Source organism: Manacus candei, unplaced genomic scaffold (assembly GCF_025592945.1).
Source record: "Manacus candei isolate 608988 ecotype Guabito, Panama unplaced genomic scaffold, ASM2559294v1 h1tg000015l, whole genome shotgun sequence".
Classification (NCBI taxonomy): Eukaryota; Metazoa; Chordata; class Aves; order Passeriformes; family Pipridae; genus Manacus; species Manacus candei.
The window spans coordinates 22,891,854-22,918,554 of NW_026138063.1; the positions used below are offsets into that span (position 1 = coordinate 22,891,854).

The 26,701-nt window shown below is 48.1% G+C and overlaps 1 protein-coding gene across 3 annotated transcripts in view; it reads left to right on the forward strand.

The window, feature by feature from the left end:
• INPP5D (inositol polyphosphate-5-phosphatase D) overlaps positions 1–26,701 on the forward strand; it is an 86,386-nt gene that overhangs the window by 58,320 nt on the left and 1,365 nt on the right. For 2 of the 3 annotated variants that reach the window (XM_051782370.1, XM_051782371.1), the window contains exons 4-28: positions 2,065–2,215; positions 4,243–4,414; positions 5,647–5,787; positions 9,133–9,220; positions 9,896–9,976; positions 10,155–10,226; positions 10,497–10,620; positions 11,682–11,788; positions 12,299–12,401; positions 13,219–13,415; positions 14,150–14,267; positions 14,785–14,881; positions 15,970–16,108; positions 16,746–16,854; positions 17,008–17,096; positions 17,333–17,414; positions 18,564–18,653; positions 18,793–18,906; positions 20,014–20,096; positions 21,117–21,204; positions 21,926–22,075; positions 22,656–22,749; positions 22,984–23,091; positions 23,580–23,852; positions 25,780–26,377. In XM_051782370.1, coding sequence (XP_051638330.1) covers positions 2,065–2,215; positions 4,243–4,414; positions 5,647–5,787; positions 9,133–9,220; positions 9,896–9,976; positions 10,155–10,226; positions 10,497–10,620; positions 11,682–11,788; positions 12,299–12,401; positions 13,219–13,415; positions 14,150–14,267; positions 14,785–14,881; positions 15,970–16,108; positions 16,746–16,854; positions 17,008–17,096; positions 17,333–17,414; positions 18,564–18,653; positions 18,793–18,906; positions 20,014–20,096; positions 21,117–21,204; positions 21,926–22,075; positions 22,656–22,749; positions 22,984–23,091; positions 23,580–23,852; positions 25,780–26,377 — 3,468 coding nt within the window. Of the gene's footprint in view, positions 1–2,064; positions 2,216–4,242; positions 4,415–5,158; positions 5,267–5,646; positions 5,788–9,132; positions 9,221–9,895; positions 9,977–10,154; positions 10,227–10,496; positions 10,621–11,681; positions 11,789–12,298; positions 12,402–13,218; positions 13,416–14,149; positions 14,268–14,784; positions 14,882–15,969; positions 16,109–16,745; positions 16,855–17,007; positions 17,097–17,332; positions 17,415–18,563; positions 18,663–18,792; positions 18,907–20,013; positions 20,097–21,116; positions 21,205–21,925; positions 22,076–22,655; positions 22,750–22,983; positions 23,092–23,579; positions 23,853–25,779; positions 26,378–26,701 lie in introns of those variants that run through there. The other variant, XM_051782372.1, reaches the window with a different exon arrangement.

Genomic DNA, 26,701 nt, shown 5'->3' on the forward strand with positions numbered 1-26,701 from the left:
GTTGTGGGGACAGTCACCAGTCAGGGGAGATCTGGGGAAGCAGGCAGACAGGGAGGTAGTGAAGGAAAGTGAAGTAGGAGTGTGAAGACGACTTTGGAAAGAGAGGGAGCAGAGTAGGCTGCAGTAATTCAAGAGGTGAGAGAGAGCCCCGATGGCAAAGCTTTCCTCCTACAAGGATGCACATGACAAACCCTGACCCTGCTTACCCTTGGTGTTTTTTAGGGTATGTGTGTGGTCTGATGAGGCTGATGCCTTTGTCTGGGTGCTCTTTGGGGTAGCTTAGGGCAAAGCAAACCATCACAAGCCTTGTCTCTCATGAGCTCCAGCCCATCTACAAGTGCTGTAGGTGGACAGAAGGCAGCCCAGGCAGGTTAATCTGGAGGATGAAGTGTGGGTGACCCTGCCATGGGCTGGGCATGGGTGTTACCATCCCCCTGTCAGTGCTGCCAGCAGTGTGCTCTGGGCTGCTGGCAGGGCCACTGGGCACACCTGCCTAAATAATACAAAAGTGGGCATTTGGGAGCACAGGAAGGTGCTGCAGGGGAGGGGAACAGAGAACTGGCTGAACTATTCCAGGTCTGTTCCAGCTGGGAACTTCAGGATCCTTTGCTATAACAGATTAGAGCAAAGTTTCTCCCCTGATGATCTTCCCTGATTCCCAGCCTTCACGCTTGGCAACAAGAAGCAGAAAAATCTGGGAGGAACCAGACACTACTTGCATTAATTGGTGTAAATGAGAAGTCATTCTGATTGTGCTGAGTCTGTGCCCCTCTAGCAGAGCAGGATTTGGCCTGTGCTTGTACAGTCATGTGAAGTTTTAACCAGCAATTTGTTTCAACTCCTCTGGACTCACCAAAATATAATCCAGTATTTGCCCAGGCATTGCCTTCATGTTTTTTTTCCCCAGTGTACGAGAATCTTGCTAAAGGCAGGAACATTTCTGTGTGAGACAGAAAAGGAGACTGTACAGGCAGAGCTCTCAGAAACATCATTCACATTTGTTATGAAATGTGTCTTCCTGAGCCTTTAAAGACAAGCAGGTGTAGTTAAAAATGAAAGGTGTTTTTGGTGGCAGGCCTGAGGGCACTGACGGCTTCAAAGACTGAAAGCAGTGTCCTAATTTCTGGCCTGAGATTTTATTTATTCCTTAAGAAAAATTAAAAAGAAATCTTGTTGCTGCTAGGACTCACCGCAGACATTTCTCTGGGTTCCCCTCGCTGTAGTCTTTGTTTGCATTACTCCTGTTTAATCTCTTGGGTTTGCTACATTTGTCTTTTAAACAAAAAAGGTGAACACAAATGGCAAGTAAATAAGCTTGTTCAAAACTCTGTGTGTCTTAATTTTTACAGGCAATAATTGCAAACCCAAAACAAATTTAAATACCCTGCCTTTTAGTCAGAAGCAGAATGTCTAAAGTGTGGCTGTGCAAGAAATTACTTCAAACTGGAGACAAAGCTTTAAAGTCATAGTTAAAGTTCAGCTGGCTCAGTGTCAGGCCTGGCACGTTCTGTCCTCCCCGGACCCTGAGCCTCAGCCCCCTAAACCTCACCCCAGCATTCCTGTACAGGACAGTACCATGTTTCATTTGAGCCTAGTTCTGAGCCTTTGACACCTGAAGGGATCCAAATGTCTGCATCGAGCCATGTTTATCTTGCAATTTCACAGAAAAGTCTTCCTGGATACCTCGAAATAGAGCACAGTCTAGGGGGTTTGTTCTCACTAAAGGAGGGAATGCAAAGATTAATCCAGGAGAATTCCTTGTTTTTAAAGTCTTCCTTTGCTGTGAAGCCAAGCACGCTGAGTCCAGCGAGAGAGCTCTTGCACTTGGCTTCAGTGAGTCTTTGAGGTTGGTGTTTGTGCTGACTCTGGCTTGAACTGTGAGCATATCTGTTTCTGTTTGTGCTGCAGGAGCTGTTCCGCTCAGCCTGTGCTCACATGGGCAGCGAGAGCAGGGCTGGCTCTCTCTGGACAGCACTAGTGGCTTTCTCCTCTCTCTGTGACTTTATCTTCTGTGTTTCTGGCTAGGAAATCCCAGAGCATGACTGCCTCTGTGTTTTGTTTCAGGCATCAGAGGGTGTTCCTGTGAAGTATTTTGAGAACTTGGAGGAACTGATAGAATTTTACAGGAAGGAGAACATGGGTCTGATATGGCATCTCAAATATCCAGTGCCACGGGAAGAGGAGGAGGCTGCAGATGAACTAGAGGAGGATGCTGGTAAGAGACCTGTGGGGTGACTTGGTGATGCAGACCCTTGACTCTCATCCTGAGACTAGAGATCTGCAGTGCAGGCAGGGGGCCAGAGCATAAAATGGAGCAGAGCACAGAGAGGCCTGAGCTGGCAGGACGCTGAGTTGTGTGGTACTGGAGCATCAGTTCAGCTCACCTGAGGGAATACACTGAGACCCTCTGTAGAGTTATACTCTGTCTGGTGTGGGGTGGCTAATCTGTTGTTCCTCCCTGGTCTCAAGCTGGTTTATGTCCAGCCATGTCCCCTGCCTCTGCAGCCCTCTCCCTGCACTGCACCCCTGGGGGCCCTGTCACAGCAGAGATGGGCTCCCCAGGCCTTGGAGCTCTTCTCTCTGCAGTGCCACACACCTGCAGCTGCAGAGGGTCTGGGGTCCTCTGAAACTCAGGCCCCCTCAACTGCTCTGATCTAGGGGGCATTTCTGACAGTCAGAACCAGAGGGCACAGATCCAGCAGTGGCAGACAGTCTAACTCTGTGTACAGAGGCAGATGTAAGATGAAGAGATATGATTGGCATCATCCCAACTATTTTATATGAAATGTCATGTGTGTTCCTGACACTCATTGGTCTTGGATTGTTCCTTGGATTTTGCCTGGATCATCCCTTGGATCTGTCATTGTTCTCCTGAGCCCCAGGGGAAGGTCATGCCCACAGAGCCATCCTTCCTGTTCTTTCTGACGTCTGTCTGGAAATGATGAGCACTACAATAAAATTGTCTGAAGGACACAGTCCCTGGGACAGATGGACAGGCCTGTGCACTACAGCAGATCAATGTGTCTGTGTGCATTTATGTAACCCAATGCATATCTGACAGGAGCTGGAAGACTTTGGTATGCCATCCTCCTGAAGAAACTGAACAACATTTTGCAAAGCTGCTCAGGAAAGATGTTCCTGGTTTTTGGCCAGCTGCACTGAGTCTCCAGGGCGGGGGAGGCAACTACAGCAAAAATAATACAGAGAGAGGCAAGCAGCAGGGAATGAAGTTCTAGCCAAGACTAAGAGCCTTCAAATGGAGAGAGATTTTCACTGGGGCTGGGCTGCTCGTGTACAGAGTTGGATTTTGTTAAGGCACTTTGGTGCCATGGTGCTGGAGTCATGTAGGGCCTACAGATGTCTGACCATCTCAGATGTGGAACTGCAGAGGTGGAAGATGAGCACCCTGCAGATGCACCACCCAACTGTGCCATGGCTCAGTGCTTTGGTGGCTCTGTGAATCACAGCACTGCCCACTAGTAGTGGATGAGTCCTGGGGATCTTTTTGTAATGCAAATTCCACCATTAGGAAACAACCAGCCAAAACCTCACAACTCAAATGGCTACACGTGACAGGTGTGCCAAAGTGTTGGAGCAATTGGTATGAAAAGAGAGGTGACCATGTCTGGGATCAATGGAGATGAACCCACTCTTCTCCCAGGAGAGGGAGGTGTGTTGAGCAGCAGGATGACAGAGCAGGAAAACCCTTTGTTCTTCCAGCCCAGGACACAAGGCAGGATATTTAGTCCCTCTGCTGGATCATGGGGTCTATTTTCTCCATCTGTATTTCCTTACTTTAGCTGCTCACTTCTTTCCAGTTTCTGGTGCTCTTTCTATTACACCCCTCCATCCCTTCTGCCCCAGCAGCAGATCCCCATGATAATGGGAATGATATGGGTGAAGAACATCTGTGTTTTGTAAAATGCTTAGAGTGTATATTCAACTCCATTGCTGTGCAGATGGGATGGCCAGCCTGGCTGGGACAGGGTTGCACTGCCAGGCACAGGCAGGTGCTGTCTGCACAAGAGGGCCAAGGCTGGCAGCTCATCCCTCTGGTGGCACCCCAGTGACATCCCTGGGAACAGGGCCAGGGCAGTGCCGAGCCCTGGGCTGTCCAGCTCTGACAGAGCCCTCAGAAGGGGTGGCTGCAGGGACTCTGGGGCTCTGCCCTGCCCGGGCTGAGGGGGATGAGGTCTGATGGCTTTACTGGGATGACTGTGCCTTTCCCTTCTTCCTCTCCAGACCTGGTGCCCACGCCTCCCATCCTGCCCCCCCGCAACATCCTCATGGCACTGCCGGGTGGTGACACAAAGGAGGTCTCCTCTCTCCCTGAAAACTCCAGAGTGGCAGATATTAATAAACTGTCCCTTTCTGAGACACTACTCCAGCGCCTGCAGTACCAGGATACGAGCAGGTGAGGATGGCAAGTCACAGGGCTGCAGGATCAGCCTTCAGCCCAACCCTGTGCTCTCTGGGCCTCTGTGTTTGGGACAAATGAGAATGTATTTGACTGAATGAAATTACTCCTCATTTATACTACCGGTGACAGTGCATTGGCTGCTCTTTACAGTCCAGCTGTCGTCTAGGAAAAACACTTTTCTGAAGTATTAAAATTTAAATTATTAAAAAATCAAAAGACTTTCTCCACTGAGGTGTAGCTTTCTAATATAAAGGATGGTATATTAGCCATATGCCCAAACTAGACATTGTGTTGGAAAGCACCAGCCAGTCTTCAGAAGGAATAAACTTGCGTGTGGATTTCCAGGTGCTCAGATTTACTGATCTGCCCCAGCTATGGGTCTGACTCACACTGTCCCACATGCTGTGTCAAATCTGGACGTACACTGAAGCCTTACAGGAAGCCACATGACATTTAATGACCAGATCTGCACAGTGTAAAAATAAAACAAAAATACCATCAGAAGACATGTCTGCTGGCAGGGCAGTGGGAGGCTGTGAGCAAACAGTGGTCGTGTGCGGCAGCACAGGTTGTGTTGTGGTGGCCCAGTAGCAGCTGACTGAGAGAAACCCAGTTTTGTTCAGCTGCCTCCACCATTTCATCTGCATCATCACAAGCAGCCAGCTGGGACTTTCTGCACTTGTCAGGCCACAAGACAGCACAGCACATACAGTCTGCCTGGTTCACCCTTCCCTGAGGTGCTGGAGTCCAAGCATCACAGAGACAGGGAGGCGTACAGCTCTGTGGTCTCAGCCCCCTTAAGATTGTTTTGGATTGTTTGGAATAAAACCTTCAAAGTGGAACTTGGTGAGGTGAAAGGCAGTCTTCCTCTCCCTAGAGCTCCTGAGCTGCTGACACTGGTGATCTCACAGCAGCCTGGCTTCACCTACCGAGGCTGGTGATGCCACCGTGGCTTTGGCACTTTGGCAAAGCCAGGCATCAAAAGACTTGCCCTGGTGTGGCAGCTCAGGAGTCACAGAGGGTTTGGGGTGGGGAAGGAGGGCAAGGAGAAGGTGTAAGCAGTGGCAGGAGATCCATTGTCCCGTTCTCAGAATTGCATGTTCATACTGAAATCCAAGGCAAACTACTCCCCACCTGGCAGTGGGAAGTTCAGAAAATTAAGAAAGCTGTTTGATTATTGGGAGTAGAGAGAAGAGCTGGCTTTTGACCTTACTGTTTCTTCACAGTGTCTCTGACGAGCATCTTAAACTCATCCAGGATTACCTGCGAGTTCACATCGTCAGTGACTTCGAGATGGTGCAGACTGGCTCAAGCAACCTTCCTCAACTGAAGAAACTGCTTACAGTTCTTTGCAAAGGACTCTTCAGGTAACTAGAAGCTGGTTTGCAAAGGATAATGCTGTAACACTGTAGTCTAACACAGGTTCCATGTGCATGCATTCAGAACCCGCATTTCTGGCATAGGAAATTGGCTTGCCCTCAAAAACAGGATATTTAGATCTCATGACCTGTGATTCTGCTCCAAAGATATGAAATCTGTATAAAAGACAAAGCTCTGACAGTGAAGTTTCCTTGTAGGTGCTTTCAGTTAGTGGAGTATTGTATTTTATGCTTTGTTTAGAAAAAAAACAAAACAAAAATGCACTAACTGATTAACTGTATAATTTGGTAACACATAAATCACACCCACAGAATTGTCAAGCACAAGTAATTTATGGAAACAAGCACATATTGGTCTATAACTAGGTTTTAAACACTGATTTTCCTTCCCACTAATGCACTATGAACTTGGAGTGATTCCACTGATGTTGGTGAAGTCCAGCTCAAATGAAAAAAGGAACAAGCCTAGACTCTAGACTCTACAAATTTTACCTTTCCTATTTATAGACCTTCCATGTCCCAAATAGAAAAACTCCAACAGGGAAGTAAAACCTTGCAGAGCTCTGTCTTTCTCTGGTGGAAGAGGTGATTCCCCTCTTGCTGCCCGTAAGCGAATGAGATCAGCCCACCCTTGTGCAGAGATCCTGCAGCACATGAGGGCACATCACTCCTATCCATGGCTTGCAATCCTCTTCTCTCTGGTGCATCAGCAGTGAGGCTGCTGGTGCTGCTGGCCTGCTCTTGCTCCCCTAGAAGCCAGGTGCCCACAGCCAGGCCCCTGGGAGGATGAGGGCAGGCTGTGTGAAGAGCTGCCCCTCTGTACCCTGCCTGGGGGTTTTGCTGCTCTCCCCCACAGAAGGGGAGAGCCAGGTGGCTGGCTAAGAATAAACCTGAACAATGGAAACTAAACTCAAATGAACTCACAAGTGAGAGTCTTGTGTTACTGAAACACCTCCAGTGCTGCTGTTCTGAGGATGGCTGGATTCATCCATTTCCAGCTTCTTATTCTGCTTCAGCTTATCTGGGTTTCACAACCCTACTCCTCATAAATGCATGTGGAATGGTAAGGAAGGAGGTGCAACAGGTCTGTAATTCCTTCAACTGCCAGGGCACTTTTTACATTCCCAGATTTTCTGTAGGAGTTTTGGGGACTGGACCTTGTGAAGTGACATCCTATAACTATGCCCTTTGCAGTTTGGGTGTTATCCACGAGCAGGTGCAGGACCCTTTTCTGACCAAGGAGCTCAAGCACAGCTGGGCCACAGCAGACCAGAGTGTGAAGTTTGTGAGCTCTTTAATCCCTGGTGAGTTAAGCAAGGACTGGACCCCAGTGTGCATCAGAGACTGGGAAAGCTGGTTTAACTCTGCTGCAAGCTGCTGCTACCTCCTAGAGCTAGCTGTGGCCAAGGGGTCAGGACAGCCATGGCATATCTCCTTCTCAGAGCCTGGGGGCAACGGAGCAGCCACTCTTGTACCGAAAATGGAACAAAAGAGACTCGTAAGGCTGATGGGTACCTTTGAGAGCCATTTGGTGCTAAAAGCAATTGGCATACAAGGAGTTCCTTGGCCAGGGGAATCCTCCAGCAGCTGGACAGCTGACTCATGGAGAGTGGGGACTGCTCATGTGAATGGATTTGTTCAGCTTTAAGCGAAAAACACCAATAGTGACCTATTCAATCTGCTACTGTCCAAAGCCATCATTTGGTCATCAATTGCTGCTCTGCATGTTCTTGTTTATTCTCCCTCACTGGATAATTTGCACAGAGAGCTTTTAAGGCAGTTTTTCAAGCACTTGTGACACCAGCACTTGTGCCACTGCATGTGGCTTCTGACACTTCAACAAAGATCACTAAATGTGTTTATACTGTCAAGAAAAGAAAACGAAAGGAGTTACAAGTGCCATTAAAACCACCCTGTGGTTTTGGTGAGTTTGAATGCCTTCAGATGCTCTTCCTCCTCATCATACTTACCCTACAGGTTGCACTGTAAGCAGAGGGCAGTTTTCCCATGAGAAATCACTTCTGAGTTGCTTCAAACAGCTCCTGCTGTGTGTTTTCGAGAGACAGGCCTGCACTTTTGGTCACAGTAAATATCCTTTCATTCTTCCCAGACTGAACTTGGCCCAGTGCTCCTGCAACTGCATGCAGTCTCCTGGGGCCTGGTTCCATGGCTGCAGAAATCAGTGGAAGTCTTGGGTTTGGGGCCAAAGGCCTTTGCAGTGACACTGGCCCTAGGGGATCCAGAGCTGAATAGTGGTGTTGGAGGACTAAGATTAGCAGAACCAGACTCCTACAAGTGCCTTGTACTTCTTTGCGCCCCATGGTTCTTTCAGACTGAAATTTCACACATGAATGCTTAATTTAGGCCACTAATCATCCATGGTTCAACACCTAGACAAATATCTGATCTCCAGACAGCGATACTTTCACTTTGGAGCACTTTCCCCAGCAAACAGGGCATAAAATCCAGTCCATTCAGATGTAGGAAAGTGAGGGAAATCATTAATATCCAGCGTTGACTAGACACAATGCAAGCATGCCAGCACTGCTCCCCAGCATTGCCTTCCTGCTGACCTGTGCTCCCTGGCTGCTCTTTCCCTGATGAGTCTCCTCATTATCGCCGCAGCTCCTGTGCCAAACTCACACGCAGCGTTTGACAAATGAGCATCCTGTGCAATCTAACGGGGAACTGCTCAGGGAACCTCATTGTTACCCAGGGCTCTGCTCAGGATGAAAGGCTGGCCCTTCCACCCTCCTGCTGGGCTCGGCCCCTCTTTGTCATGGGAGATGAAACATCTAAGAATTAATTTCCTCTTTGCACGCTGTCCCCAGCACTGTCCCCAGCACTGTCCCCAGCAGCCTGTGTCAGCCTCAGCAGCTACACAAGACCTGTGTTGAGCTGAGCTGCTCCCACCCCTGCAGTGTTCAGAGGCACCAAACTGCACTGGGCTGTGAGACATTTGAGTGCACTTTGATCTGTGAGCTGGCATAGTTGGGTTGATGCTGGTTTTACACTGTGTCCTCAGGTTTGGCCAAGTCTGGGGTATCTTTTTGGGGAGAAAGTTAGCATCTCCAGAACAAACCCCAAGGAACAGCCAGTGTGGCCAAGCAAGGCAAAGTCACTGCCTGAGTCACCTGCCTCGTTGGCAGTGTCACTGCAGCAGCTGGGAAATGCTCCCATCACCCTCCCAGCAGCTCGGAGGGCACGTGGCGAGGGCAGGCCCAGTGTGACCGTGTGCCCACAGTCTCTGCTGTGCAGCTTTGTCCCAGTGCTCACCAACCCAGGGACCCTTAGAGCCAGAGCCTCAGACCTCTGCCGTGTCTCTGTCCCCAGTGAGGCCTCTAGGACTCTGCCATCCCTGGAATCCATCCAGAAGGTGTTTGAGCAGCAGCTGCACCCCGGTGTCCACCAGCGCTCCCAGGTAAGGGGGCTGGCGGGTGGGAGGGGAGGAGGGGCCAGTGTGGCTGGAGCAGGGAGGGGCTGGGGGAACAGGTGCCACTTCTGTTCTCCTCAGTGCCTGGCTGCAGTGCAGGGGGCACACAGTGACACATATCCCACATAGCCCCTTATGCCTGCCCCCCTTTCTGCCCCAGAGGAAAGTACCACCAGCTGCCTGAGGACTCCACCTCCCCACCCTCCCTCAGCTTGTGGGCTGGGACTGCACACTTCTTTTTCCATAAACTTCACTCCAGGATGTTTCACTGCCAAATCCTTCCTTCTCCCAAACCCACTTAAGTCCCCATGACCTTCCTCTCCCTGCTAGAAAGCCAAAAGTCCAGGACTTCTGTATGTTGAGCCCCAGAGCTGGTCATGCAAACCTGCCCCCCAGCAGCAAGGTGACCCCCTTGCATGGCCAGCTGCCTCTAACTTATGGAAAAGGCTTTTGGATTTGTCCTTCTATGCTCCCATACTTCTGCATGTTCAGCCACACTCCATGCTCTTGTGCTGCCCATTACAGGTCATTGTGGCAGAGGTACAGGTGGTGCTCCTTGCTCTGTGTGTGGGGTGTTCCTGGGGCTGCACTCCAGGCCATGCTCCAGGGATTTGGAAATCATCCACCTCTCTTTTTCTTTTTGTTATTGTGCTGTGGTTTCAGATGCTTGGTGAAGCAAGTCCAGTCAATATTGTATTGAAACTCAACCAGCTGATTTCTTTGCTGTCTTCTATTGAAGAAAAGGTAGAGTTCTAAAGCTGTTTTATGTTGTCTTTCTGTCATCTTTTGCCTCTAGTTATGTTTCTTGTTCATCATCAGTGCAGTCCTCTGCTACACTAAGATTAGATTACTCTGATCTCATCGCTGTCAATGTAATGCAGAATCACCAAATGCAATAAATTACACATAAATTCTTTTACAGGTGAAAACACTGTTGATTGAAGGTCCTGATTCAACACACCGGCGCTCCCTTATTCCCCCTGTCACTTTTGAGGTAAATGTACTTCTTTAATGATGCTGATCATAATGTGGAAGGACAGTAACACAGATTTATGTTGGCATCTCAGTTCCTGGGAACTTTGCTGTGCTGCCACAGAGATAACAGCTATTCTTGGATGCTGTTTAGCACCATGCAAAAGCTTAAGAGATGTCTAGTGAGATTGGCATAATGATATGTGTCCAGGAATTCAGGGGAATGTTGCATTTGTAATAAGTGTTACTGAAGCATAGATCGCTCACAAGAAACCTCTCTGTCTTCCAATAGGTGAAAGCTGACTCCCTAGGGATTTTCTCAAAAATACAACTCAAGGTTGATGTGGAAATGGGAAAACTGATTATCAAGAGATCTAAGGATGGTCCAGAAGACAAGTTTTATACCCACAAGAAAAGTAAGATGCTTAAGGTCACAAATGCTGGACTAGACTCTGGGTCTCCAGGATGATGGGGAGGGGTTCCCTTTGGCTCCACTTGGGACAAGGCTTGGCCCAGAGGGCAGGGATTTCTGCTAGGTCCTGGGTGTTGTACAAGGCTCTAGTCAGGCTAGACAGAGACCAGGGAGTCGTGACTGGGATAACCAGCTTTCACAAATTGTTTTAGGCCCTGCTTTCTGGTCTAAATGAAGACACTAGGACTACAGGGGAGCAGGTTTTGGTAGAAGATTCCCCACAGAGCTGGTTGCAATGGACCCATTTTTCTACTGAAAAGCAATGTCACTTGAAGAAAGACATTCTGCAGGAACATACTGACTTCTCTGATGATTTTTGATGGTAAAAAGCCAAACACTCAGTTTCAGTAACATTTTTCACTGAATTTCCCTTGATTTTTTTTGTATGTAAATCAGTATGTGCCCTGATGAGCAATGCCAGCTTGGTCTGTGAAGGCCCAATTCAAACAACTTCCCTTTTTTTTTTCTGTTGTGTTTCTGGACAGGCAGCCCACTGAGACTGAGCCAAACAGATTTATCAGAGAGTAAACAATGCCCTTGGGCTCTCTGCTGCTAGAAAATCAACCTGTTGCTGGCAGCGACTGAAAAGATGAGCTTTCATATATGGCTTTTTCCACCTGGTGTTCATAGTTACTTAGCTGCTGTTTTAGATGGGGAGAAATCACCTTTACCACCAAATGAGGTTTTGCATCCTCTTTCGCAGATGGGGAAGGAATATATGTAGGCTGGCTCAGAATACAGGATTGCCTGCAGGAAGCCAGGGCTTCACTTCAGGCTGCAGGGCTTGAGATGGGCAAGATCTCCAGGTAGAATGAGCTTTGGAGGTCCTTTCCCTTTGAGTCCAAATCTGTTCCTATAGAGAGCAGGATTAAGCCACATTAAAATGCAGATCTGTGGAGCAAAGTGGGTCCCAGTCACAAGAGACCACGTAAATCCCGAGCCTGCTTGTTCTGGGGGGATCTTCCTCTCAATGGCTGCAGCTCATGACACCCAGCCTCTGTTCAGTCTTGCAGCTTATCAAGTCCCAGAAGCTCCCAAACAAACTGGTGATTGTGCTGGAAACAGAAAAAGAAAAAACACAGCGGAAGGAATATGTTTTTTCTGATTCCAAGGTACTTACACGGTGCTCCCTTCCTGCCAGCCTGGAGCAGGTACCTGGGGGGAGTGGCACATGGGGCATTCCTTGGCAGAAAGAGGAGCTGCTGAAGGATGGTGCTTGGCTTTGCAAAAAATAATTTTCTCCTTTGTTCTGGAAACGTTCAGAAAATGAACAGGTGTGTGTAAAGGGAGGTACTGGAGAGCCATACTCGGGGCTGTCACTGGGGCAGGAGGACAGTGAGGAGAGGCAAGAACTCTGTGATGGCAGCTGCAAAAAGGCTCATACAGACAAACAAGAGGGAAGAAGAGACTTCTGACCAGCTCAGCACTTGTTAGAGCAATGCACAGGCTAAGTGCCTAAAAAAGCACCACAGGAAAGACATCCTCTTGGAAGGTTTCAGGATGGTGGAGGAACAATCTGCCCTTCAAGTGTGCTGGGAATTTCCTGGTTCAGCTAGTTTGTCAGGAGGTTGTGTTGGAGGAGTTAAGCATCTCATTAATTGTCTCTGCTCCTCCCTGTCTAGAAGAGAGAAGGGTTCTGTCAGCTTCTGCAACAGATGAAGAATAAACACTCAGAGCAACCAGAGCCTGATATGATCACCATCTTCATTGGGACCTGGAATATGGGTATGGGCTCTCTTCTGACACGGGTGTTCCTTCAGACACTTGCCAAAATGTGTGCTCAGCTGCCGGGGTGAGCTCCAGACACTGTGTGTGTTCCGTGGCAGGTCTGCACACCAGGGCTGTCTCACTGGCACAGGGCAAGAGCTGAGATCCAGACTTATTCCTGCATGTGGTTTGACACTTCTCGTGGCTCCAGTCAAAGGACCATGAGGTTGTCCCTGATGGGTACTGGAGGATTCTTCCAGTGCCAGGGAACTGTGGCTGGCACAAAGCTGGCACAGCAGTGTACATCATCCTCCACCTTGCAGACAGGACAGGAGCAGCTCCACCACCTGCCTGTCAGCTGCTCTGACCCTGACTAGGATGGTTCATGTCCAGCCTGGGAAGAGAGCTGAGGCTCTGCAATATTTAGAGAAGGGGACAAGGTGTGAGGACAGTGGGATTTAAGTTCTTTTTCCCATTTTGGGAGAAAAGTCTGGTTCAGCTGTTGTGAGCTGAGCTGTCTTTGCTTGGTCATGCTTAAGAAGTGAGGTGAAGGCAGTGGCAGGCCAGGAGGAGTACAGCTCCCTGCCTTTACCCTTGGCTAGCCTTGGCTTTGGTAAGCTGATGAAGTAGAGCAAAGTGGCCAAAGCAGAGTCACTCCTTCATTGGTGACTCAGGTGGGGATAACATCTTTGTCATCTTAGAAGAGTGTGATACGGAACTGATGTGTGGTGGAGTCAATGTGAAGGCTGTCATTTCTGTCCCCACGTGTTATCTGCATCCTGGGTTTGACAGGACACACTCTGATTTCCTTTGGCGTTGGATTTGTTAATAAAAGGTGCAGCACCTCCCCCAAAGAAGATCACCTCCTGGTTCCTCTCCAAGGGGCAGGGGAAGACCCGTGACGACACTGCTGACTACATTCCTCATGACATCTATGTGATTGGCACCCAGGAGGATCCCCAAGGGGAGAAGGAATGGCTGGAGACACTGAGACAATCTCTGCAGGAAATCACCAGTATCAGCTTCAAAGTGGTGAGGAGTTATTCCAGTTATTGCACGTAACTTGGGCACATGAGGAGAGTACATGTTGTTCAAATAAAAGAAATAGGAATAAGTGGGATTTTGCCTACATCTCCTCCCCTTCCCTCATTGCATTTGGATGAGGGAGAGTGAACTGACTGTGTGGAGATCCTCCCCTGGAGCTGGCCAGATGGGTGCATTGCTATGGACAGTGACCCCCCACTGGCAAAGCAGGGACCCTGCCAGGCTGGCAGCAAGGGCAGATGCTGAGAACTTGACTCAGGTGGTGCTGTTATTTTGACCTTAAAAAAGGAGGATACTGTAAAACCTCCTGAGCCAGCTGTAGCCAAGATCTTGCCCTAGGCTATTGCACTTTCAAGGTACACAGCCACAGTCATGAAATAAACTGAAACTTAATAAGACCAGGTTTGGACATTCATGAGTTTCAGTGATGTCAAGAAACAAATCTAAGCATATCTGGAAAGCCATAGGACTTCTAACTCTCATGGTGATTAGGAAACTATCTTGTGCAAGCAAGGTAATCCAAAGTTCAACTAGAAAAAAGCACTAGAAAATAGCGAGGTCCTTCCTCCCACCTTTGATTAAAATGACTGCAAACATATCCTGAGCACAGGAAGAAAATCTGTGTAGGAGAAGGACTACAGAAGGAGTTGGAAGGCTGCAGCTATACTGCACCTCTGCAGGGATGTGCAGAAGTGTAACCTCTAACCTTCCCATCCCTGCAGATAGCTATCCATACCCTCTGGAACATCAGGATAGTGGTACTGGCCAAGCCAGAACACGAGAACCGCATCAGCCACATCTGCACAGACAACGTGAAGACGGGCATCGCAAACACCCTGGGTGAGGAGCAGCCCTGGTCCCATCCAGGGATCTGGGATCTGTCTGTGCCAAATGTTCCTTGACATGGAACAGCTCTTCCTCCACAAGGCTCCTGGGACAAAATTTATGTGGCACCAGTGGTCCTAAAGTTGTATCCCAATAGCACTGATTACCTCTTACTCTGTAAGAGAGGAAATCTATTTGTGTGTGTACATAGCACACACATATATATTTATATTCCCAGCAAACACATTTGACTGGCTATTGGGTTGCTCTTTCTTGGGTTTCATTGGGAAAATGCACTTCTTTTCTTTCAACTAAGTTATTTTAGCATCCTTAATAAATTTGTTGCCACAATCTGTGGTGCACGTACTAATTCTTTCTCTGCATGTACTAATTCTTTCTGTGCTGATTAAGTCAAGTTATTTCTCTTCTCCATCCTCCACTTCACTTAAGACGTTTGGTGCATTATTATCTTTGCTAGACTCAGTCTGGAGGTGGATTGATTTCTTGACATTTTTGGTTTATCTTTTTCCAGGTAATAAAGGAGCGGTGGGGGTGTCATTCATGTTTAATGGAACCTCCTTTGGGTTTGTTAACAGCCATTTGACTTCTGGAAGTGAAAAGAAACACAGGTAAGATACGTCCTCCCCTTTAAAAAATGGCTGTTGACCCAGGGTGAAATTCTCTGGGCCGTGTTTGGAAGGGGGGGGCTCACTAGACAGACACAAACATGTCTTCCTGACCATAAAAGAATTGTTAATGTCTCCTGGGAAGGCATTTGAACAAGGGACTTCTGCTATGTGGCCCTGGGTGCAGGGAAAACAGCCAGCAAAATGATTTCAGAGCTGAGTGTAAATGTCTCACACAACACTTGCATGACCTGCTATGCAAGCCCAGTGAACAAGGAAAACAGTTCCCAGATCTACGATGTCTTGGAGAGATGTGGGAAGGTTTCTCCCATCCCAGAATAATGTACTGAAGGGGACTGTCTGCCTCCTCACTGTAGGCAGTGCTGTGAGCACAGGAGCTGTGCTGTGCCCTGGGGAACAGCTGAGAAAGGTCCTGCCAGGCAGAGCTGTCAGGAATGCCGAGAGGGAGGCGTGTGTAGCACAGGAATATCTCCATGGTGGCTGATTCTCTATACCCAGCTGTGAAAGGAATGTTTCTGGTCTAGGTGGGTTCTGCACAGGACTGGAAGGCAAAGCTCCTGACAACAGTGGGAGATCTGTGCCCACACTGGGAGGAGCCAGAGCTGTTGGAAGGACTGGTTTTGAAAGCAAAGAGGACTTGAAATGAAGATATTGGCTTTGCCATCTTGACCAGTGCAGAACACAGATGGTGTGGGATTTCTGCACAGGGTCTTTGCCACTGATGGAGTTAACTCTTATGGAAGAGTTCTCCAGGGTCTGGAATAACTGCCAAAATCTAGTTATTCATTTGCAGGTGAAATCTGAAGGCAACCATCTAATGCTGGGTTTCTAGGACATGTAGCTTGGAAAGAGAGAGCCCTGGGAGGCAGAAAAAGTGGCTTTAGGAGCACATTCCCTGGTCTGAGGAGCAGCACGTGGCTGGGGTGGCAAGTTCTGTTTCTGACGTGCTCCTCTCGAGCTGTCGAGTTGAATCGGTTCCTGCCTGGGAAAGCAGCAGCCCCTGCCAACCCAGGCACTGGGGAATTGCATGGCAATTTAGTGTGTCAGGCAGATGTTTCTTGTCTTGACAGACGCAACCAGAACTACACGAACATCCTGCGCTTCCTGACACTGGGAGACAAGAAACTGAGTCCGTTCAACATCACTCATCGCTTCACTCACCTGTTCTGGCTGGGGGACCTGAACTACCGCGTGGAGCAGCCCCCGGCGGTGAGGGGGGGCCCTGACCCCTGCAGGGGCAGCTCCCTGTGCTGCCAGAGCAGCTCTGTCTTTGTCCAGCCTAGGGCAACGTGGCAAAAAGAGAGGAGACAGAAGGGATCCCCAGGGCATGAGTGTGGTGCCAGTTGAGGGAAAGTAAGGAAATCCCCTTTGCCCTCTCCAAGGATTAATGGACCCAGGAATGCCATCTGGCACACTTTGCTGCTTCAGGCAGCCTCGCTTCCCCAGACCTCCCAACTTCCCTTCCCACTGTGAACAAGCATCTGCCTTTCTACTCTGTTTGATGAGCTTGGAATGGCTCAGAGCAGGCCTTCAGGAACAGGCAAGGCATCATAAATACTGGATCCGTTTCAGTAGGTGGGAGACAACAGCAAGCCTGGTGTTGATGTGCATGTGGTTGTGTGTGTGCTTATGCAGGGGATGTGTGGGCATTTTGATGCCTGTTTTGATAGACAAATGTTCATCCATGCAGCAAAGAGTGAGGCCTCTCCATGAAGGGAAAGGTGGGGAAGTGGCAGGGGTACAGCTCTGTGAAACAGCTCAAGAGCATTTGCCAGTTCACCAGAGAAGGGAGTATTTATAAGAAGGTTTTGCATCATCTGCAGCTCTGCTGTTTCCCTGTTGGCAGGAAGCAGAGAATATTATCCAGAAGATCAGGCAGCAGCAGTATCCGGAGCTGCTGGCTTTCGACCAGCTTCTCCTTGAGAGGAAAGACCAAAAGGTGTTCCTGCAGTTCGGTGAGGTTTTGGCTTTGCTGGCAGGTTCTCTCCCACTCCCACCAACTCTCTCTGCCAGCCCTGATGTGGGGCGGGTGCACAGGGGCAGTGGCTGTCCTGCCCAGAGGAGGGTTGCCCACGGGCCAGGCTGTGACAGAGCTCTCCCTGTTCCAGAGGAAGAAGAAATCACATTTGCTCCAACCTACCGCTTTGAGAGAGGCAGCCGGGAGAAGTACGCTTACACCAAGCAAAAGGCTACAGGGGTAGGTGAAACCTGAGTTCCCTTCTGAGGTACATGGCAGAGCAGGGAAAGTACCTCCGACAGAAGAAAATTTCCTAAACCAATCTCTGCATTTCCTGCCCTTGTAAGGTTTCGAAAGGAGTCAATACAAACAAACAGACTTGACACAAATATATGGTGCTTGGGGGAGCGAATTTCCTGTCCTTTTGTGAACTAGTCCTTTCCCCTCTTCTTGACATCGTTTCGGTTTTTTTGCAGATGAAGTACAATTTGCCATCCTGGTGTGATCGAGTGCTCTGGAAATCCTACCCCATGGTGCACGTTGTGTGTCAGTCCTATGGTGGGTAGATAACAGATTGCAGATAGCAAGGCAATCAGTCTGAAACGGAAATGATTCAGAGCAGAGTCTGCAGGATCTCCCTGCACTGCCAGGCACTCAGCATAGAGGGACCTGATGTTAAACCAGGCAGTGGAGAGCCAAATCTCTCTGCCTGTAACCTTCCAGTGTTGAGAATTAATTCTGTTATTCTTTTACGTGCAGAACACCACTCGAACAGCTGCAGCTGTCCAGCTCTAGGCCATGCTGTAGGATCACTTTACACCAAATATTTCCTGGCAACAACCACCACTTTTCCTGTGCAGTTACCACCAGGAACTCCTCACTTGGTGGTGCCAGCAGGGCAGACCCTGTGTGCACAGTCCAGTCTGCAGAGGCTGGAGCTGCAAACCTCTTTCTTCTATCCAATCATATGCCAGAAGGACTGTGTGGTACCAAGAGCCTGTTCCCTTTCCTGCTGAGAAGCATCACAGAAGTGCAGTGCAGGGAAGAGAGAAAGCCCACAAGACCTGTTTAAAAAAAGACTCAGATACCAGTTGCTGAAATGTCAGTGGCTATATGTAGGACTGAGCATCTGAGTATGATGTTGATGGTTTCCTATTCATGGGATTGAGAAGAGGGCTCTCTCAGGGGATCAGGTGGACTGATCTGATCACCAAGCCATGATGCTGGGGTGTGTGGTCAAATATGCACCTGTAGAAAGACTGGGCTTGCTGGATCTCAGTGTGTGCTTAGGGTAAATCAGGCCCTGCTCACTCACTGTTAACTTAGGCCAGGAGTTGCTCTGTAGCACTGAAGTAGCACCAGCGTATTCTTGTGTAATTTCCTGCCACATTAGAGCTTTAATTAGCTGTGCCTGTTGCAGAGGCAACCGGGAAGCCTGCAAAGGATTTTTGTGCTGGGGAAATCCACCACTGACAGTCGCTTGCAAAATGATATGGTAAAACTGGGTCCATTAATCAAATCTTTCTGTGTTCTGACAGAAGAGTTACCTTCCTGCATACTGACATGGGATTATGTAAAGAAATACCTTTGACTAGAGACAGTTACCACAGTGACTGTGAGGTTTTCTGGAAGATTCCCACCCAGTATTTCTGTGGCAGAGATCTCCCTGGAGCAGGGCAGTAACTATCCTCCCTTTCTCGCTGGCAGGCTGCACCACTGACATCATGACCAGTGACCACAGTCCTGTCTTTGCCACCTTTGAAGTGGGAGTTACCTCACAGTTTGTCTCCAAGAACGGTCAGTCAGGTTGGGTGCCAGTGTGCCATCTTCACCTTGGGATACAAAATGTAGTGCTTTGTATATGCAGAAAGAAAAAGATGAGTCTTAAAGAGTCCACTTTAAAATGCCCTCTCTTTATCTCCTTCCTCTTTCCTAGACTCCAAGTACACAGATTCCCAAGGGGAGATAGAGTTCCTGCACTGCTGTGCCACTCTGAAGACCAAGTCCCAGACCAAGTTCTACATTGAGTTTCATTCTAGCTGCTTAGAAAGTATGGCTTTGCTCATCCTTATTACTTCTGTCAAAGTTTTCTGCTTGTTTGGATTAGTTCCCCTTCTTCTTGCTTTGATCTAAAAAAATAGCTGTGTGGATCACTTGTTCCAGTGCAAAAAAGGGATGTCCTAAAGATTTGTTGTAGTTTACAAGTCAGCCCATACTGTCAGCCATACAATCCAAACCCCACAGCCAAGGGAGCTGTAATCCAATTGCCTTTCACCAATTCTTCCATCTTCTTTGGCAATCTGACTGTTTCCTTCTTGAAGAGAGACACGTGCTGTTCTTGCTCATCACATAGAAAATCTCTACTTAGAAAACGTGATTGATTAAATGTCTGATTGTGCCTGCTGCAAAATCAGGTGCTTCCAAAATAATGCACCTGCATTATGCTAATAAAGATAATTTTAAATAATTGAATTACCGTGGTTTAACAAAGAATAAGTCAGAGCATCAGCTAAAAGTGAAAGGAAAGCAAGTGGTTTGCCTGTGTAAGTGGGACTGTGTCCTCCCAGTGCTGCAGGTTTCCCTCCCTGGCCCTGTGCTGCGGGGCTGAGTCTCAGCTGTTTATGTAACACGAGCCTCCCTGCCCTTGCTGGGGTTTTTTAAACCCCCATCCCAGGGCTGCTTCTGTAAGTGGGACAGTGTGCTGTGGTGTTTGCTTCAGCACATTATCGCGTGTCAGAGCGCGGTGGAAGAGACAGTTCCATAAAAGATTATTTTTTGGCTGTATCAAAATTTGCATAAATTTCTATGGAAACAGTGTATTACGAATCTTAAATTAGAATTTCAAAAGTGTGCTATCTTGAGTGGCGTAGGAAGACCTGTCATGTTCTTATCCTCCAGTCCATGGATGCACTCAGCTGTTCAGTGCCAAGTTTAACTGTAAAATTAAACCATTTAACAATGCTCCAGTAAAATCACTTGTAAATTTACTGTGTAAACATTCACCGAAGCTAAGGCTTTAAGCTTCTTAATAATTTTAAAATCTGTGTCCAAGTGGGAAAATAACTGTAGGCCTTTTGGAGCGTGGCATGTGAAAAGGATTTGTAGCCCCATTCTTGCTGTCTCTCTTCTGGTAAACTCCTTTCTTGTGCCTTTGCAGGTTTTGTAAAGAGCCAGGAAGGAGAAAATGAGGATGGGAATGAAGGGGAGCTCGTGGTAAAGTTCGTCGATGCACTTCCAAAGGTAGACTGGGACTATCCTCCCATATCCATATGGAAGAGAAGCCTTCCACCTTCATCCCATAAGCAACATATATATAAACATTTTGTGCAGGAATGTGGTTGTGGTCTTGTTTAGACTCAAAGAGACTGTAAGAATGCAGAATGGGCTTAAGCTAAACAGAGCATGTTATAAGCAGGAAAGGACTTACATCTCTACCAGGAATTTTGCTGGCATGATTATGCCATTCAGGAACATGACTTTTTTCTCACCTGTTTATTGAGTGTAACTATGCTGACAAGTGTTTTAAGTAGGCCCCCCCTTTTTTTTTTTTTTTTTAGTTTTAGATGGAAAATAAAACATCTTAAAGGATAGCTCTGCCCTGGAGTTTTTTGCCTGGTCAGACAAAGTTTTCTCTTGGTATTTTTTAGAAGGGTTGATTACATATTTTTTACCTATGTTAAAAAGAGCATCGATGGCCAGAAGCAGTGTTCTGTGTGTCAGTGTCAGACACAAGTCCTGTCCTTGAGATCAGAGCTAGTCTCCATTTCTTGGCATGGTGGGAGCTGGAAGAACTACAGAAGCTCCTGGATTTGGAGCAAATGTTCCTGTCAGTACCCTTCTAAATAGCCCCAAAAGAAAATGTGCTGATTTTGGAAAGAGTGCATTACACTGAGAGCTTAGGGAAAGGCTCTTCAATAAGTGATTGTAACAACAGCCAAACAGATTTTTGGGAACAGACTGTAATCAGAGTCCAGATCCCTTCTTCCCTGAGCAATTTTCAGGCCTGCACTGCATGAGAAAACTGCAGTTCATCCCATGAGTGTTAGATTTGCAGCGTCCCATCTGCTGTGCTGGGAGCAAGAGTGTGCAGCCTTCTCCCACAGATGTCCAAACACCAGCAAAGAGGCTGATCCTGGAGGTGACATGATATCCTCAAGGGTTTATCCAGCAGCTTTGTCCTCATTTGGGACTGAGGCACGGGAAGAACTGTGCTCCTGTAGCCCATCTATTGTATTGACCCACCTTAACTTGTCTTTGCAGCTGACCCCAATTATTTCAGACCCGGAATACCTACTGGATCAACACATCCTGATCAGCATTAAGTCATCAGACAGTGATGAATCTTATGGTAAGTGCTTAGCTCTGAAGTTCTGGATGAGTCAAAATCTACTTAGATTCTTCCAAACCACTGAAAGAGTGGGAGAGAACAGAAGTAACTCTTTCAGAACACCTATGATACTCTGACTTCTGACTTAGAACTCAACATACACAAAAATACACTGTGGACAATAGTTTGTGAGGTAATTATGATTAGAGAAATATGAAGCAACAACCTGTGTGAGCTTTACCAGCTCTAAAAGAGCAGTGGCTTAAAAAGAAAGTACAGGAATTAAATCAGGAGTCAGTCTGGTTAAATGGGTTTATTCAGAATATTCAAATCCTGTTTCACTTGCACTTACTTGAGGCATTTCTCCTGGCTACAGAAAAGGATTTGGCAGTGCTGCTGGCTTCCAAATTCTCAGCAGCCAGAGACTGCAGTCCTTGTCCACAGAAGGCTCTTTGCTGAAATCCCATTAACTGAAATAGCAGCCACAGGCTCGTGTTTTCCTTACCAGGAATGGAAGCTCAGAACACTGCAGTCACCCACAGGTATCTCCAGTGCCCAAATCTTTCACACATATTTGAAGTTAAATGAATGCCCCTGATTTCTCAGGAGACAATACACTCCTTGCTGTGATCCAAAGCAGGTTCTCTCCAGTAATTGCAGCACAGTGATAGTAGATGACACAAGAGATTTCAGTGCTTTTTTTCCTCAATCTCAGGCTCATTGTCTCCTTGTTGTCTTTTAGGGGAAGGCTGCATTGCCCTGAGAATAGAAGCAACAGAATCCTTAGCTCCTATCCACACTGTGCTGACACACCATGGAGAGAAAACAGGAGTCTTCCAAGGTGAAATCAAGTTGCAAACATCACAAGGGAAACAGAGAGAGAAGCTGTATGGTAAGGAATGTCATCATCTCTGCAATGCTCACCCTAGAGAGTATTCACCTCGAAAGATTTCTGATAACTGTCAAGGAGGTGAAAATTACCCCTGCAGTGCTTATAGTCCCAAAGAGGCAAGTCCCTTTGATGCTGACTGAAAAGAGCTGTGAGTATTGTTAGTTCTCAGGAGGATACCTGTACTCTTTCAGAGAGACAGAGCAATTCGATTTGGGTATCTTTTTTTCATCATTCAAGTAAATTTGGCAGACTGAGAGAGCCCCCTGTCTGTCACTAATACTGGTTTCATTGAATTGGGATATCTAACTTCCACTTGTAGTGGCTATATGAGAAGGTGATGAGTGAGGCTCTGAAGGAGCAGTTCCTTAGCTAAAGGATCACAAACCTTTGTATTTCAAGATACACATTTCTTCCTATATCAACAAGAATTACATGTATTTGTGGGCAGTTGAAAACATAACAGCAACAACAGTTTAAAACTGTGCATCATTCTGATGGACAAAGAGAGATGCCTTAATGCACAAAACTTGGGCAGACTCTGAAGCTGCCAAAACACTCTTATGCCTTTCCTTTCCTCCAGATTTTGTCAAGATTGAACGTGATGAAATTGCTGGGCAGAAAACAAGGAACATCAGCAATTTAGAGCCTAACAAAGAGTGGGATCAGACTAACAGGTAAAGGGCAAGAGGGTAAGTCAGTACCAGAAAAATGGTTGGCTCAATAAAGGCCAAGCTGGGCTTGCCGTGGGAGCAGCATTAACGGGTGTGGTGAGCACTGGGAAGCTGCTCTGTGGCTCTCTGCTCAGGGCTGGTCAGTGCTTCTGTGCCCAAAGCTTCAGAAGCTGAGAATGCATTAGCCAGACCAGGTCCCTGAACCCCACTTAGAAAGGGCCCTTTTATTTCCAACAGAAAGTCAAAATCTACTCATCTGATGGCCAGAGAGGCAGCAGCCGTGGCTCGCTACTGGGGGAGTGCTTCTCCTTCTGCAGACACCGCAGGAAAGGAGGATATCCTACGGTAACCTTGCTGCTTTACCTCTGCCAGCCTGGGGTGGCAACCTGTGCTCAAACTGCCTGTCTTTTCCTTTTTCCAAGAGTCATAGGATGAGTCGGGGCAAGGCTGTCCTTTCACTCCGTTTTCACAGGGGCTCTTCTTTGCAGGCAGTTCCTGCTGGGCTCAGAAACCCGTGAAAGCCCCTGGATGTGGCTGCAGAAGCTGAATGCTCTCTGCAGCCTGGAAAAGGAAGTGTCTGCCACAGCCAGAGGAACTATTTTGGGGTTGGGGGAGGTGGCCTTGACCCAGCTGCTTCCTCTCTGGTGACCCAGGGGAGGGAGGCACTAACAGGACTCCCACTTATTCTCTGATTCTGAAGCAAGTGACAAAAAAAAGTAGGTGGTATTGAATCTAAGCAGTCAGTGGGCACTAACTCCTTTGTAGCTGGCAGGGAGACAAAAACCCAAGTGTATCTGTGCATGTACCTCCCTAACAATATTTCTTGTCTTTAGCAACTCCACCCCCACAGACATCAGCAACCCCAACTACCTGGGGATGGCTCCCTTCTCTCAGCAGCCCTCTGCAACCTGCCAGCTTAAGCAGACACCTTCAGCAGACCAGCCACCTTCTCTCTGGAACTATGAGCAGCAGCCCAAAGAGACCACCTCCCTGATGGGACAGAGTCCCTCATCCTCCACATCACCCTCCTTGTCACCTCTCTCCCCAAAGCCATCCCTCCAGCCCACAGCAAACAGAAGCATTTGTAGTCGGAGTCAAGAGTACCTGTGAGTCTTTGAGCGTTGCACTGGGGCTGGGCCCCTCTCTCCTGTTCTACACTGTCACTGTTTCATTATCTGTATGAAGAGTTCAGCCTTCAGCATATTCTTTCCATATTTTATCTCTAGAATTAGAAAAAGATAAGTAAAGGTCACAAGTGCAGACATCTCATACTCAAAGAAAACAAGTGTAGTAGTTCCTCAGACCTTTATGAAAGGAAAGCCAAAAATATATAAGTTAAACTTACAACTAAACAATAGAATCTTAGAATCATAGAATGGTTTGGGTTGAAGGGACCTGAGAGGCTGTCTTGTCCCACCCCTTGCCACGGCCAGGGACACCTGCCACTAGCCCAGGTTGCTCCAAGCCCTGTCCAGCCTGGCCTTGAACACTTCCAGGGATGGGGCAGCCACAGCTGCTCTGGGCAACCTGTGCCAAGGCCTCATCACCCTCTTAGTAAAGAGCTTCTTCCCCAAATCTAATCTAAATCTCTCCTCTTTTAGTTTACTAAAACTGCTCCCCCTTGTCCTGTTACTATCTGCCTGTGTAAACAGTTGCTCTGTAAGTCCCCTTTGGGCATTTGAAGGCCACAATAAGATCTCTCCAGAGTCTTCTTTTCTTCAGATTGAACAACCCCAGCTCTCTCAGCCTGACAGAGGTTTAATTCTCTGTCAAGAGAAAAGGAGAAGATTACAGAGTTGACTGTAATAACAAAAGAGAAAAGGGGAGAGTGTGGCATAGATCTTTCCCCTGGATAGGAAGGAGAGCTCCTTCAAGTGTCATATGTGAAGTACTTTCACTGAATTTCCACTTGCACTACTATACAAACATCCAGCTTGCTAAGAAGCCAGAATCCATGTGCTGCATCTATCACAAGCCTTGATGCAGAATTTCCACCTGGCAACTGAAAATATCTCATCCCTACCCAACTTAGTAAAGTGATGAGGCAGCTTCACCCCAGTGCCTGTGTGCAATCTGTGTCCTCGTTCCAGACCTCCTTTTGACAGCGACAGCTGCTCTCAGAGCCTGGGCTGGAGCTCACTGTAAATGGATGTGGCACCCTGCAGTTCAAACCCTGCAGTGCTCCATCCATGCTCTCAGCTCTGCTCCTGCCTGCACTGACTAGTGAACACAGCTGGAAGCCAGGAACACAACTCACCTGAAGGCACCCAAAGAACACGTGCCACTCACCCCTATTCTCCTCTGCTCAGTGATACTGTGGCTGATTTTTTAAGCCCTGTGGTGGCTCTCCAGATTAAAGCCTTGCCACACCAGGGCATCGCAGAAACCCCCAGATCTGCCGCGTCCCACTGTGTCCCAGCTGTGCTCTCATTCCAGGCTGAGCTGCTGCTCAGGGGGCTCCACTGTGAACACACAGGAGTTGTCTCACCCTAGAGGATAGAGCTCTTACTCCTCTAGTGTGCATTTGGGTGCAGTAAGGAGATTTATCCCTTCCTTAGGAATACCATGCTGCGTTGGTAGCAAGAGATTGACCTAGTTGTAAAATGTTACAGGATGATATGAGCTCTTACGTTAAGCCTCCAGACAGCCATCCTGTCCGACAGATCTGAAGATTCTTATTAATATTCAAATTCAGATTTGTGTGTGTCACAAAGCCATCAAAGCACTTGGCACAGTCTGGCTCAGTGGCTTATCTCTGTTTAAAGAGAAGCCAAGTATCATTTTGACAGGACTGTAGTCTAGCAGGGAGTTTATACAGGGCCATGCATATCTGCTCTCTGCTGTCATGTTCCTAATGATTAAAAACAATGCACAATTCTGTTCTCTCTCCCTGAGTTTAATTGTTTTCCTGTTACCCCTTTACACAGTTTAATTTTATCAGGCTCATTTGCTATTCATTTTGTCTCTAACTCAGTCAGTATCTCTTGCCTGCTCTTTACAAGTCTCCCTTACATGCTGTTTTGATGACTGCAGGCCACCTGAACTGGGGAAATCCACAGCAGAGCCTGTGCTTCTGGAGGAGGGACAGCAAAGGCCGGAGATGTTTGAGAACCCTCTGTATGGCTCCATGGGCTCCAAGGGCAAGGTGCCTCCCAAGAAAGAGCAGGAATACCCCAAGGCCTTGCGGAAAGAGCAGCTGCCACTGCCTGAGCAGAGCTGTCATCTCACAAAGCCACAGGAGCCTGAGGGCAGCAAGACCCCTGGCAAACAGCCATCCCCACCTTTCCTGGTCCCCACACAGCGATTCCGGTCCTACACCTGCTCCGGCCAGGCGGAAGAAAAGAATACAGGTGAGAAGAGCCAAGGCAAACTGAAGGCGACAACACCACTGGAAAACTCGGCCCAGCTCAAGAAACTAGTGAAGCCATTGAGGGCTGAAGTCAGCCTGAGCACCCAGGGACAGCAGAGCAAGCCGCCCCTTCCCTCGAAGAGCCGGGCGGTGCTGGACATGCAGAACTCCAAGGGCCGAGATTATCGGGACAGCTCAGAGCTGCCGCACTCCGGGAAGCACCGGGCAGAGGAGGCACCCCTGGGCAGGACAACTACACCGGTGTGTTCCTCATGGGAATAAGGCAGGCTGGAAGGTGCATTAGGCTGTGGGGTCACTGCAGAACATGACTAGAGTAGTACTGGCTTAGTTCCTGAGTCCTTGCTCCATGTTTCCTGTCCCAGCTCAGAGCACTGTCCCACAAACCCAAGGGGTTGCCAGGGAGCATCGTAAAGCTATTGCTGCAGAAGAGGGCGTGTTGTGAAACTATGGCCTTAGCTTTGCATGAATTTTTAACTGGTTTTGAACTGTTTAAGCTTGGTGGCCACAAGAGGAATGCAAGTAGTCCGTGCCTTGTTATGGCTTGTTTGGGGCACCCTGCATCGTTCCTGAGAACGCCCAGACCTG